Source organism: Oncorhynchus clarkii, chromosome 9 (assembly GCF_045791955.1).
Source record: "Oncorhynchus clarkii lewisi isolate Uvic-CL-2024 chromosome 9, UVic_Ocla_1.0, whole genome shotgun sequence".
Taxonomy (NCBI): Eukaryota; Metazoa; Chordata; class Actinopteri; order Salmoniformes; family Salmonidae; genus Oncorhynchus; species Oncorhynchus clarkii.
The window spans coordinates 58473861-58487866 of record NC_092155.1 but is presented as its reverse complement, the minus strand read 5'-3'; the positions used below and the strand labels follow the sequence as shown (position 1 = coordinate 58487866).

At 43.3% G+C, this 14006-nt stretch overlaps 1 protein-coding gene across 1 annotated transcript in view; it reads right to left on the bottom strand.

Annotated features, from left to right (window-relative positions):
• LOC139416623 (metabotropic glutamate receptor 4-like) overlaps positions 1-5249 on the bottom strand; it is a 236128-nt gene extending 230879 nt beyond the window's left edge. The window contains exon 1 of the mRNA XM_071165504.1: positions 4704-5249. Within this exon, the coding sequence (XP_071021605.1) occupies positions 4704-5249 (546 nt within the window). The remainder of the gene's footprint in view (positions 1-4703) is intronic.
• Positions 5250-14006: the final 8757 nt, after the last annotated feature.

The following is a 14006-nucleotide window of genomic DNA, read 5'->3' as shown; positions in this document are numbered from 1 at the left end:
GTAGGTATTATGCCCTGAGAATACACAATGTAAAATCAGGGCTATTCCACCATAACAGAGTGATGCTGAGACTCCGATTTTTCACTTTAAAATGATTGCTAAGTTAAACTAACCATACAGCTCTATGCACAAGGATGACTTTCAACAAAGTCTACTGACATTTTTACAAAAATAAATCTACTTGAAAAACAGTGCAGATGCACTGTTCATTAATTAAATATGTTTTTATGTGCATAGATTTGTATTGTTTGTTTAACTTTGCAATCATTTGTTTTTGTTTGGCATACATTTTAAAGTAAAAAATGTAGAATGGGGTGGAATTGTCCATGACTATGCTGAAGGTTACAACATTGGAGCTGTTATCACAGTTGTAGCTTGTCCTGTGTGTCTACCAAAGCACTATATATCTCCTTTGCTGTTAAAACCTGTGCTGAAGGTGTTAGTCTTTACAGACGTGTAGTGAATCATTTCAATTACCTCTCTCATAAAGAGGAACAGACCCAGAAAATTAAACCATCCGCTTTAAAAAAAAATTAAAAAACTAACAACATCCTCGCCTCCCCACCATGCCGCATTTCCTCGGTAGACCTGCAAACTTACACTAATGAAATGCCAGAAATTTATGAGTGAACCCCGGCGACCAGCATGCATGTGGAGACCACTGCATCGTGCCCCTTCGCCATTACAGCTGGTGTTCCAGCTTTCTGTGGTGGGACTCGGATAGATGAAGATAAAACAGAGCAAAACTAGGAGGCATGTTTCCGGGCACTCATCTCTTATAGCTGTACTGGGAATTGGCAACTGGGGCCAGGGTCGGTTAAGCGACTTGAGTCTAAACTAATCCTGACTGAAGGAGCTTCTCCGCTGTGGCAGGAGCTCTGCATGAGTGGGAACAGCCACAATGAACAGTGAGAAAGACAGCTGCAAGGATCAGGTCTGCCCCAATTGTAAAAGTCCTGTTGAGTGGCATGGATAAGACCCTGGCATAACCACTGGCCTGTAAACCCTCAGAAAACAATTGCTTGCAAGTCTTTTGAGCCTTTTGGTTTGCTTCCCTTGTTTGCTTTGCTTGCACGGGATTTTGAAAGTCACAGGCGAGTAGAGAGTTCCCTTTTTGGAATTATTTGGCATGGATGGGCGGGTAAAGGGATGGAATGGTTGGCTTGAATGACCTGATGTAATGTGGCTGCACCAAATTACACTTCAGAATAGTTTTTCACTCAGTCAGAATCAGTTCTCCTGGCCAGGCTTCTCTCCTGAATTGCCACAGAGCTACGACGCTGAGGATCCATGAAGGTGACAGGGCACACCTTGGGAGGCCTGTCTCAGGGTGATAAAGAGAGCTACTGGCTACTGAGGTAGCTACTGAGAGCGTAGCTAATGAATACTACTCACTACACAAGCCAAACTAGCTGTGGTGTAGTTGTGCTTCAGTTTTCATCTTCATTCAGTCTAGTTTTACTCAGCTACTGTCTTGACCCAAAAATTCTCAGACATATCATTGAAAATCATTCTGATTCCACACATTCCCTACAGCAAGGTCTTTGTACAATTCCCTGTAAAAGTCTGCACAGCAATGTAGAGGAGTCCTGCACACAGAGCAGAGTCATCCTTTCATCACATATTCTAAATGTATTTATTTTTGTCTTTTACAGCCCATGATGGTTCCTGCGGTAATCTAGAGTGAACGGTGTCAACATGTTGAGATGCTGAGAGGAGGAAGGTACAGCGCCTGAGGGTGTCCCATCTCTGTCTCTAATGAGGGAAGAGAAAGGGCCGCAAGGTCTCTGTGCTTCACAGACAGCACAACAGACAGCTAGTTAACCCTCCTCTTACAGCTACCTTCAGGCTCCCCTGTCTTCTCCTCTGAGCTCCTCTCACCTTCCTCCCCTCTCATCTCTGAAGGCATCCTCCCTTCTGCTTAGAAGGCAGAGGTAGACACGTGTGTAGGCTGTTTGTGCGGTAGCAGACTTTACACCTGAGTGGAGGTGGCCGAAGCACCCCTTTCCTTCTCTGAGAACATATGCTTGTCTCAGCAACACAACATAACCCACAATCATGACTGCCCATGTACATTGTGACAGTTACAGTGCTGATACAGTAGCCTACACAAGACCGAGAGAAAAGCTGATATGCACGAAGCCAGAAACGCATCTCCAAGAGATGATCACAAAGCTAGAACCTAACTAAAGCCAGCTTCATCATGACTGGGTAATCAAATGCATTCGCTACAGCGTCAAAACCAGCCCTGTGCTAATTAGCCTGGGCGATAGCACACTTTTCTCCTGCTTGTGTTGCAGTAAAAGACCCAACTGATGAGAACATCACCGAGCATGAGCAGACAGGGCCAACCATGGAGGGAGGGAGCTTTCAAACCCCAACTGGATCCCTAGGCGGACATTACGTAATCTGGAAGTAAAATATTCATGCAGCACAATAGGGACAGGATCCTGCCTACTGCTCGGGAGTGCTGAGTTAACACTTTACCGAGCCTCAGCCACTTTAAGACTGGGAGAGGGAAGTAGGGAAGAAAGAAATAAGCATTCTGACAACAACAGCAGTGTGTTATGGCCACTACCCTTAGGCTCATAAAGGACATGGAAAAGAACAGCAATAAGAAGGGTTGTAAACCACATTGATATGTAACTGTTGAGCTTGCCTTGCGTGTTCAAACCAAGCAAATTATGGATGAGTCAGATCCCCTAACCCATGTACGGGAAATAGTTGACTCACCAAGAGTTTCTTGGGTATAGCTTTCAGTATGTGAGGCTGGGACAGCCCTATCCTCAGCTAGACTGCAAGTGCTGAGAAGCTCACTTACTTTCTAGTTTTAAAATAAATAAAGTGCATTTTGAAGTGCAAAAACCTGCAAGTGTCCATGTGGAGCTAGAAACAGTCAGTAAAGGCTCTCTGACCTATATCGAATTGTAAAGGAAATGTACAGACCTATATCGAATTGTAAAGGAAGTGTACAGACTACATCTTTATTCAGAGCTCACCTAGTGACCTGCACTAAGCTGTGTACTACTTGGCCATCAGCCCTTCAAAATTGCACTGAATTAGAAACCAGTGCAATCTTCTCCAAACATCTTTCTGTAGACTGCCTCCCACTTTGATCAACCCTCTCACCACCATCCTCCAATCATCTGAAGAACACACACTCATTCCTGGATGAAAGGGGGGAAAAACATAGGTTGTGCAGATGAAAGATATCAGGTCAAGCTCTTGAAATCATTAGAAACAGGAGAAATATCTATCTGCGGAGGAGTCCTTATATGGAGCTAATTATAGTGACGTGAGGCAGGCCAGCATGATGTGAGCATGGCACTGGTAAACAGAGGCGTCATGCCCATATGGGGGGCACAAGGGCACATGCCCCCTCAGATTTGTCCTGTTTCAAACATTTTCGGATGTTAAATTAATTACTAAACTTAACCACATTTTATCATAATTATTTATAAAAAAGATCTGTCAGCTGTATTTTGCAGAAGTGGCACACTGACTTTACCAGGCAAGAGAGTACCTCCCCTATCCTTTCTAGTCAGTGGTTCCTTCCAAGGTGCACCACAGAGCAAAAATATGCTAGGCAGGACCTTAGATATTCTAGTGAGTGCAGACAGTATCGTCAGTGGAGGAGGAGAGGGTGTTGAGTGACACACACAGCGTTTGATTTGATTTGATCTTCCGGTGATGGGCAGGACTTGTATGTTTGTAAATGGATTTGATCAAGCTATGTAGCCTATTGATTCCTCCTTGATGAATAAATAAAATAAAAATGTTTAGTTGTTTCCCTGTAATACTAGCCACTAGCAATTTCATGAAGTTGGCTTTAGCTAGCCATCTAGATACGCTCCCAATCTCCCAACCTCCCAACGAGCTACCAAGCCATTTCATGCTATCAATCAAGTTAGAATAGTTTGTCTAACTATCTTAGCTGGCAAGGTTGCTAGACTTTCGAAAAGCAAGCCATTTCTAAATGTACTGAAAGAGACTCACATTCCTTTCAATATTTTATCCAGAGTTTAGCAGAGATACATAGAAGCATATTTAGGGTTATGATGCGATATACCAGTGTTGCAGTTGTAACTAAACTCCCAAGGCATAAAAGTTCTTAAATAATCAAAGTGCATCATTCATTAAAATGACAATTGAACAGGTAAAGAGGTAAGCTTAGCTAACCTAGACATACATTTATTTTTTTACATAGAACTAGGCATAAGGATTGCAAAGAAGTAGTCTCTCGATTGTAGGAAAACGTTTTTTTTTGGACTGGAAGTACAGTATATGGTAACAGCTAGCATGCTTTTGTTCTTTGTAATATCACCTAGGAGAGACGACATGGGGTAAAAAGACTAATATAGAAAGCGGTGATTGTTTTTGCTGGTTTTATCACATCAACATGTCCATATTGTTGGAAAATGGGACAATAGATATAACCTTTCTCCTTTCATGAAAACACTTACAAACCCTTTTTACCAGAAAAAGCAACCTAACCTTTTATTGACACCCATCACAAAGAATTATACATGCTTCAGCCAATTGCATCACAGATCTCAGTCACAGTGCTTTCATAGTAGAGTATGTCATCATCTCAGCGCAAGTGTGCTGCCAGCCTACAAACGCCTGTTGGGAGAAACTACTTTCATAGCCACCACCATCATTCACAGCCATTAACCAGAAAGTGTAAACTGAAAGGCACTTACCCTGAAGAGCCGCAGGATATTGGCAACCATGATTGACACAGAGCTGGCGGAGGCCCCGATGACACCCACCACCCTCTCAGGCTTGGTGATGATGGGCGGCCCGCCGCTCAGGCACTTGATGTCCGTCCCGTCCTTCTCGATGAGCGCCTGGACGAAGGTGAGCGACTGCTCCAGGGCGTGGGTGTCCCGGGAACAGGTATCCAGGATCCTGGCACCCAGAGTGATGTTGGGCAGCAGCTCATGGTCATTGTTGATGCGGTCCAGTGCAAACAGCATGGCCTCCAGTCTGTGGATCCCCTTCTCCTTCTTCAGCTCCCCACAGGCTTTACCATCGTTGCCTCTGGCGTGTACCGGGAAGAGGCCACCAAGAGAGATATCCCCATCTATGCGGATGGAGTTGAGGTGTTTGTGGCCAGGTGTCTTTGGCTTGGCCCCCAGGACTACCAGGATACAGCAGGCCAGGAGCAGGACCTGACAGGGCCAAGCCAGACCACCTCTGTGACAGCCAGTCTGCCCCCTCTTCATACAGCTTCCCAGAAGATTCATGACGGAAGGCTAAGCTAAACCTGCATCCAACTAAATTGAGTCCCTTCGAAAAATGAAGAAAAAAACCCCACAAACAAATGTCCTGTAGATCAGCCGCAATATCCTTCAGAGAACAGAACTCTCTTCAGAAGTCACTTCTTATGTCTCTCAGCTCTGACACCATCTCAGTAATACTAATTAGCTTTCTCTCTCTCTCTCTCTGCTGGTGCTGCTGCAGTCTACAGCTGTGACACCTCTCTCTCTCTCTCTATCCACTTCCTTGTGGGGTATTCTCTCTCCCGGCTGTTGGGGAATGTAGACGGTGTGGAGTTACTAAACAGTTTGGGGCGAGTCGGGAGTGGATCCGTGGAGAGACATCTTAGGGAGAACAAAGGTGGGATATAAGCCTCCTCTTTTCTGCTCCTCCAGAGCCAGTATGTGTTTATCTTCTCTCTCTCACCCCCCTGGAGCAGGCAGAAAGTCTAGAGTCAGCCCAAGCAGGCCTGCAGGTACTCAGACATGGCCTCCCACCTCGAGCTCAGAAAGACAGCAGACTCCTGAAAGATTAAAGGAGAAAGGAATGAGATTCTGAGAAAAAGACAGGAGTAAGAGAGAGCTCTGTTTAAAAAACAGATGAGATAAAATGGGATTTCATTGGGTCTAATCAACAATAGATTTTTCCCAGCGTGCACGGCTTTGAAGGGATATGCTGCATATTACTTTCCCACATGGTCCTTATAACAATTACTGAGACTCTCAATTGTTGTTAACTCCCACGCACTGCTTTCAGTTCAATGAAACATGAAATACATTTTTCACAAACTCTCTTCTATGATAAAAGGCAGATAAGAAGCAGAGTCTACTTCTTCATTGCTTTTACATTTCATAAACATATCTGAGGATATGCAACAGCACTGGAGGGTCACGGTTTCTATCAGATAGTGGATAGAAATATTCAAGCAGAAAAATCCCCAAGCCTACTGCATTAGTAGAAACGCCTGTTGGGATATTTCCATTTTACACCTTCGCTTCACTTGCTTTTAGAGCACTGTTATGAAGGCCATGGGCATAACTGATTCAGAGCCTAGCTGGCACGAGTGCATAGGCTGCTTAGTAAACACATCCCAATCTCTTCATGTGGAGAGCAGACCCACTGGGCAAAAACGGGTTGAATCAACGTCATTTCAACCCAAAAAATTATGTGAAGATGTTGAATCGTTGATTGGATTTGCAAAAAATCATCAACTTAAGGGCATTTAGTCTACCTAAATCCAATTGCATGGTGAATTTTTTTGTTGATTTCACATTGAATTCACATTACGTTGATTACTCAACCAAATGTAAATCAAAACTAGACGTTGAACTGACATCTGTGCCCAGTGGGAAGTCTCTCCATGGTGTTTTACCAAAGGGTTATAAAATATCCTGCTTCAAATTGAGAATGCAGGATGTTCATAATCTAAGGAGGGATGTTCCCTGACTGATGAAGACATCTGCTTGCACCCCACATTCCCCTCGCTCAGTTCTCCTCTCCAAACCCATCATCTCAGCTGTATGACTTCTGTTTCTATTTGGACACTAGCAGAAGCACACTTTGGTGTGTGTGTGTGTGTGTGTGTGTGTTTGTCTGTATGTGTTTGTGTGTGTGTGTGTGTGTGTGTGTGTGTGTGTGTGTGTGTGTGTGTGTGTGTGTGTGTGTGTGTGTGTGTGTGTGTGTGTGTGTGTGTGTGTGTGTGTGTGTGTGTTGCTGACGAGGGTGTCGTCCCCCAACAGCAGACATTTCCACTGTGCCAGACTAATAAAGTGGTGGATGTGTGCTCAGTCTGTCTCTGTTCTCTGCCCCTCTGTCTCCGTGTGTGTGTCTCTCTCTCCTGCTTCTCACTCTTTCCACCCCCCATCCCTCTCTTCCTCTCTTTCATTGACTTTCCCAGGCATAGCCAATCAGTCCAACAGCAACTGCCTAACAGGCTTCCCACATACTGCGCTAAGCCACAACTGGCATGTCCTGTGATGGAGGATAGGAAGGGCACCTGGCAGGAAACAGGTCAACATAAAAGGAGATACATGCTGCTCCTTAACCCCAACAATGGGTAGTAGGGTTCCTCTGTTGTGGCTTTGATGTCCCTGATTATAGTTTCAGGACAGTACTAGAGAGTCTGAGGAAGAGAGTGGTCTAAGGGAATAGATGCTTTCTCCAGAGCCGTATCAGCCAACAGGTTTTCTAGTATATAGTATTGGGGGCTTGAGGTTGGATAAAGATGTGCAGATATGGCTGATTGAAATATAACTGCCTTAGCTTGCTGCCATGCCTCGTGAATTAAAGACGGCACTGCAGGCACATGCATGCACATCCCACTCCAGTAACTGTACAGTAAGTAGACACAGAGAGAGGCCTAGCTGCTTTACACTGGCTTCTCCTGTCCTGCTGGGATCCAAAAGGAGATATTTATATCGACACGCTCAGATCAGCCTCCTAAAACACAGCATCCATAATGGATGAAGGCTCAGCTGAAGCACAACATCTAGTTCTGGAGAGAGGGATGAGGGGGGGACTAAGGACTGAGGGGGGATACAACGTACAAAGCTTTTGTTAAGGAAAGAGGGGGAGAGATGAAGAGAGATTGAGAGAGATGGAGCGAGATGGAGAGAGATGAAGCAAGTGAAACAGATGCATCACAGGGTCCATGGAGGATAATAAGGCTGGCTAAGGGGGACACTCACTTTCTACATTTTACATTTACATTTTTGTAATTTAGCAGTTGCTCTTATCCGTAGTGACTTAGTTACAGATGACTTACATTCATCTTAAGATAGCTAGGTGAGACAATCACATTATCATAGTCGCAGTAAGTACATTTTTATCAATAAAGAAGTTATCAGCAAAGTCAGCAGGCTACAAGAAGGAAAAGACGAGAGCAAGTTGTATTTATTTTTCTAACGCCCAGGAAGCTCAGAATCAAAATCAGCTCTGCAAGCGTTATAATGTCAATATGCTTAGTTGTGATGACATTCACAAAATGTTTAAGTTATGTTGCACAATACATTCCCTTAATGTTGTAAGAATTAATACATTTTATGACATCGATAGCATATTTGTTGTAGGTTTAACATAATATTCCACTGATGTTCACGCAATGTATATTTTTCCTCAGAACATTTGAAGAACGTTTAGAAAACGTTCTATTTAAGTTTTGCCTAATATTACCACAACATTCTCAGCATGCAAATGTTTATCTCTTTAAGGCAGATTGGAATACATCCCCTTTCTGTTTCTCTCCAGATGTAATGGCAATTTGCATTTGAGGACTGTATTGTAGGTTAAATAGAGACACGTGGTATGTTAATTTCATTCATATGACATTTGAACTGCATTTAAATCATACAAACACAACAATATTTTTTACACTTCCTACAGTATGTTGACAATCTGCACATGTCGGGTTTGAACTCACATCATTAACCCGCCTCTAGTAGATAGCTGTGGTGTTGTGGGGTGTTTTCAGTCAAATACAGTTAATCAGGATACAGAACACCATTTCTGAGTTATTGAAATGTTCCCATTCTCTTCATATGCTGTGTACTTGTAACACTGGGTTTTCCTTCTTCATCACGTATTGAAAGTTTTCTGAAAATCATTCTGTCAACATTCTTGGAAGATCAAATAAATGTTTTCTGCATCCTGATACAAACATTATCTGAATGTCAGCACAACTGGACATTTTTTGTGTTTTGGGAACATAAAACATAAAATAATACATGTTTTTGATGTTATTATCCTAATTTTAGATAAAATTCTAACTAGAACTTAATGGGAATCTTAGTTAATGTTCTGGAGAGGAGGAGTGCAAGAGAGGAGTGCAACTCCTCCAAGAGGAGTGCAACCAATTCATTACCTCCAAAAACAAGCAATCCTGTCAAAACAACAACATTCATCCGGGAGGGACAGAAAAGGCCCAAGTATCCTCCTACAAAGCCAGAAACTGGACACCTAGCCATGGCCCGGGACTGGAAGATGCTTGTCGATATTGGCCAGCAACTAATTTTTCCACCTGAGATTGCTTCTACCAACCTTAGGCCAGACATGGTACTCTGGTCCCCTTCACGAAAGGCTGTGTACATCATAGAGCTCACAGTCCCGTGGGAAAACTCTGTTGAAGAGGCCTACGAGCGTAAGAAACTGCGTTACACAGAGTTGGCAGCAGACGCAACTCAGCGTGGCTGGAATGCAAAAGTCTGGCCAGTTGAAGTGGGATGCAGAGGATTCGTGGCTTCTTCCACCATCAGGTTGCTGAAAGAACTTGGAATCCATGGACAGGCTCTGCGGCAGACCGTCAGAGCAGTTTCTCAAGCAGCTGAAAGAGGCAGCCAGTGGATCTGGATTAAACGGAAGGACCCTTGCTGGGCTATAACTTCATGACCCCCCACCCCCACCTGAGAACCCAATTCAGATCCCTCCAACTTGAGGAGGGCATATGAGGTATGCGGTCAGCTGTCGGACTGGCTCAGGGAAGAGGACGCCCCTGCCTTGCATAGTCCCGTGGGACATCTTAATTGGGCATGGGACACAAGCTAAGGCTTGATCACCCTTTAGCTGGCCACCTTTGATGAGAGTGTTTAGTGATTAAAGGCCGAAACACCCACTGATTCGAAGGCACACTACTGAGGATGTGTCCCAAAATTGACATCTTAACCCAGTCTAAGAAATAAACCTCCCATGCCACTCTGTCAACATCACGGCAAATCTCATGCGAGTGCATTCCATCTATTGGCACAATGGACAGTTTTTAACATCTCGTCCCGTGTTTTATGATTCTGGGAATGTTACCGGTCTGCTGCGTACCATGTGTATCCCATACATACAACTAATAACACTTAAAATTGAAACTTCAAACTATTATTTCCCAATTTGCAAGTTATGTATTTATTATGTCGCTTTCCTAAAGCCCTAACGTTAATGTACAGCCCAGTTTCATGTTTAAGTTCCATGGTTTCAGTTCGCTTATGCCAGTTTATATTGTTGAAAACGTTTCTTTCTTTCTTTATTTAATGTAATGTATCTGCAGTTTGATCCTCTGAGTGGTTGAGGTTTTTATGGGATCATGAAGAGGTTGTCTTAATTTAATTGAATCTCATTTCATATTGCTGTTATTTTGTTTGTGTTGCTGCATCTTCTCCAGCCAGTCACGTGATCCACTCAGCTGTGAGTCCTAGAGCAAAAGCTTGCCTGTATTTGTGGTCACAGGGTCGCCAGTCTACTCACTCTGTGTGTAAGTGCTGCTCTTCATCTTTTGCCAGTGTTGGAATTGTTCATAGGGAGGCTGGTCAGAGCCTGGTAGACTACACCTGTGCCGAGATAGTTATACTGGCAGTAATAACTGGTTAGGCTGACGACTTAGGCCTACTGTAGTCATGTAGTTCTATTGATTTGTTTGTTTGTTTGTTTTCTACATTCTTAATGTTCTACCACATAATAAATAACACCACCTGATTTTACACATTTGACTTTGCCTCCTGTTGCGTCCAACCCTTAAGGCTGTGAGTCCTGCTACCACTGAACAAATCTGTACCCAGAAAGTAATGATCCTCCTTAGTAAACTGTACTTTGTTGCCTCAGCTACGAACAGAATTACAACATTATCTGAGTGGCCTGAAAATAGAATATATTTGTCTTTCTCTCTACCCAGGGTAATCAGCTCTTTGGATAATTCTCTATGAAATCATAATCTACGGATGATCATTTAAGAAGCTGCAGGCCAGTTATCTGCAGGCCAGTTATTATTTCCAAATCTCCAAATCTCCTTCCCCCCAAGTTAAGATTACAAAGCTAATACAACAAGGAAGATAATTATAGCGTAGTGGCCAAACAGTGCAGAGAAATAAATAGCTTCAGCACAGGACAATCCTCCTGTAAAATGACAAGAAACCAGATCAGAATAACAAGTCCTGGAACTATGGCACAAAGCGGGAAAAAGTCCCCCATATCATATCTCCCATTCCCAGGAAATAAATCAGATTGGATATTGCTGACTCTTCCTGAGTTTCCTCTTACTCTCTCTTTCCCTTTCCCTTTCCCTCTCCATATCTATCCCTTTCCCTCTTCCTCAGTCTCTCTCACCCCCCCCCCCCCCCCCTTCTCTTACGCTCCCTCTCTCTCTTAGCCAATGTGGACACAACAGTCGTGTGCCTGGGCCGTGCCCTTTGTTGTCAGCGTCAGAGACTACACGCAAGTTGGCATCTCCACCAGATGTCCTAGTCACAGGACCCAGATAGGGAGAGGAGATCAACATCAGCTGTCTTTCTGTCCAAGGGGACTAGGAAGTATAGAGGGAAATTGCTGACTCTACACAGCAACTCAGTGGGAATTGAACTGTTTGTGCCATTATGGGCCGTCTTAATACCTGGCTGGTGTATACAAGCAGGATGCATTAGCTGCAAACAAATGGCCCATGGACCAATATGTCTGTCTGGATGGAATAGGGAGCCAGAGCAGGGGACACAACACTGTTACATTTCAGATCCCTTCGCTGATGCCAGGTAATGTCATGCACTGTGCTAATAGGGCCGTCAGAGTGCGGTTGGGCAGCCATGCGTCTGACAGTGATATCCTTATCTGACAGGAGACTGCTGTTTGGCCGTTATGCTTCGCCAGCACTCATATTTAGGCCCCAAATGGGCAATAGGATCACAGTGGGGAGCAGAGATTAAATATTGTGTCTGGGGAGAGCACAAATAGGCTTTTCTGTCTCATTGTACACAGTACTGGTGTATAATGCTCCTCAGTGTCAATATAGGGTAAGCAAGTGTTTTATTGCCTTGAAGACAAACATATCGGTCTTGTTTTATCAGGAAATATACACCCACATACATCCACCGACACACATACAACAACCTGTATTCATCGCTATCCAAACTCAGAAATGTTAGATGGGGTGAAGATCTCATCCCTACCAGACATGGAGGAATCTCCAAAAAGTATGTCAGATACTTTAAAGGTTATAGAACTAAGCCAGTTAGATCAACCACCACTGGTGTTGCATTTGATGGTGGCTATGACTGACTGTCACTTGAGTGGGAGAAAGAGAGAAAGTATTTCCTCACTGTCAGAGACTGCTAGCAGTGACATATCCTGAACTAGTACAGACATGTACAAGCGGTCACTTGTCTAAGACAGGTGCAGAAAACGCTTTATCTTTACTAGCATAAAGGAGGTTTTTTAAACACCAGCATTAACAGATGTACATATTGAGGAAAGCAATTCTAATTTTGAGAGAGAGAAAGAGAATGAGAAAGAGAGAGAGAAAGAGAGAGAAAGAGAAAGAGAGAAAGAGAGAAAGAGAAAGAGAGAGCGAAAGAGAAAGAGAGAGAGAAAGAGAGAGAGAAAAAGAGAGAGAACGAGAAAGAGAAAGAGAGAGCGAGAGCGAAAGAGAAAGAGAAAGAGAAAGAGAAAGAGAGAGAGAAAGAGAGAGAGCGCGACGGAGAGAGTGAAATTAAAAGAGAGAAATAGAAAAATAATATGAAATAGAAAGTGAGAGATGGTGTTGTCTTTAATGATAGTTCTCAATAAAAGTCCATCCCTGCAGATTGTAAATTGTATACCTCATCCTTCCCCAGGGACACTGAATAAAGTCAGATTGCAGCAGATGTAGCCAGATTTGTGTTACCTAACAGTTAATCTATTATTAATGAATCTGTAACATGCCAGAGGGTCAATCTGGGAAACAGCACAGGATCTTTTTTTCAGGAATATGACCGGCAAGGAAAATAAATTACACAGAGTACACTACAATGACGTATTATAATCTTGGCAAGTATCACATCAATTTATTGTGAATATGTTCCTTGCACAATGAGTCAAAACAGAGGTAGTGAAAAAGAAAAGGGAGGAGGGGAGGTGAGAGAGAGAGAGATGGAAAGCCCCATGGAGTGTGCACCATGTTCATTACATGCATTGTTACTCCGCATTATGCTATCTGCATTCATCCCACCTCTATAACAGACATCAGACACTCACCTCAAAGCTAATTCCCTTCCCGGGTCTGCTGCCCTATTCATAGACTCCCTCCATCCTCTGTAAGCTCACTCACACAAGGATAAATGATATTGGGAAAAATAATGTATTCACTAATTAACAGTTCATGAAAAATGCAATTTTCATTAACAAACAAAGTCTGCCCTGCTTCCTTGGGCTATAGATAGAGGATGATACAATGTGTGATTAGTCTGGTGATTCTCAGTGTGGGGGGACCCAGTATGAGCCTAAACAACAACTATTTGCCACATCAAACATGATTACAACACTATGTCACACCGACAATTAGACCAGGAATGTCTAACTATAAACGGCATATTGAGTTGATAACGGCTAACAAAATTCTTCTGTCTTTCTAGTTGGCGCTGTCCTTGGTGCTAGTGTTGGTGGTACAAGCAATGATAGTACAGCTTGACACAACAGTGAGAAGCATTGGAGTCAACATGGGCCAGCATCACTGTGGAACGCTTTCGACACCTTGTAGAGTCCATGCCCAGACGAATTGAGGCTGTTCTGAGGGCGAACGGGGGTGCACATCAATATTAGGAAGGTGTTCATAATGTTTTGTACACTCAGTGTAAAGTTGTTTTGGACAAAAAAAATTCAAGCGTATCAGTTTGTTACTTCCACGAGGTTGGAGTAATAAAATGTTCAACTACTTCACATATTGGCTCAAATCAAGGTTGACATTGTTTTTTTTTTATTAACAACCAAGGAAGAATTTTTCACATCTCTCAATGACTTTAATT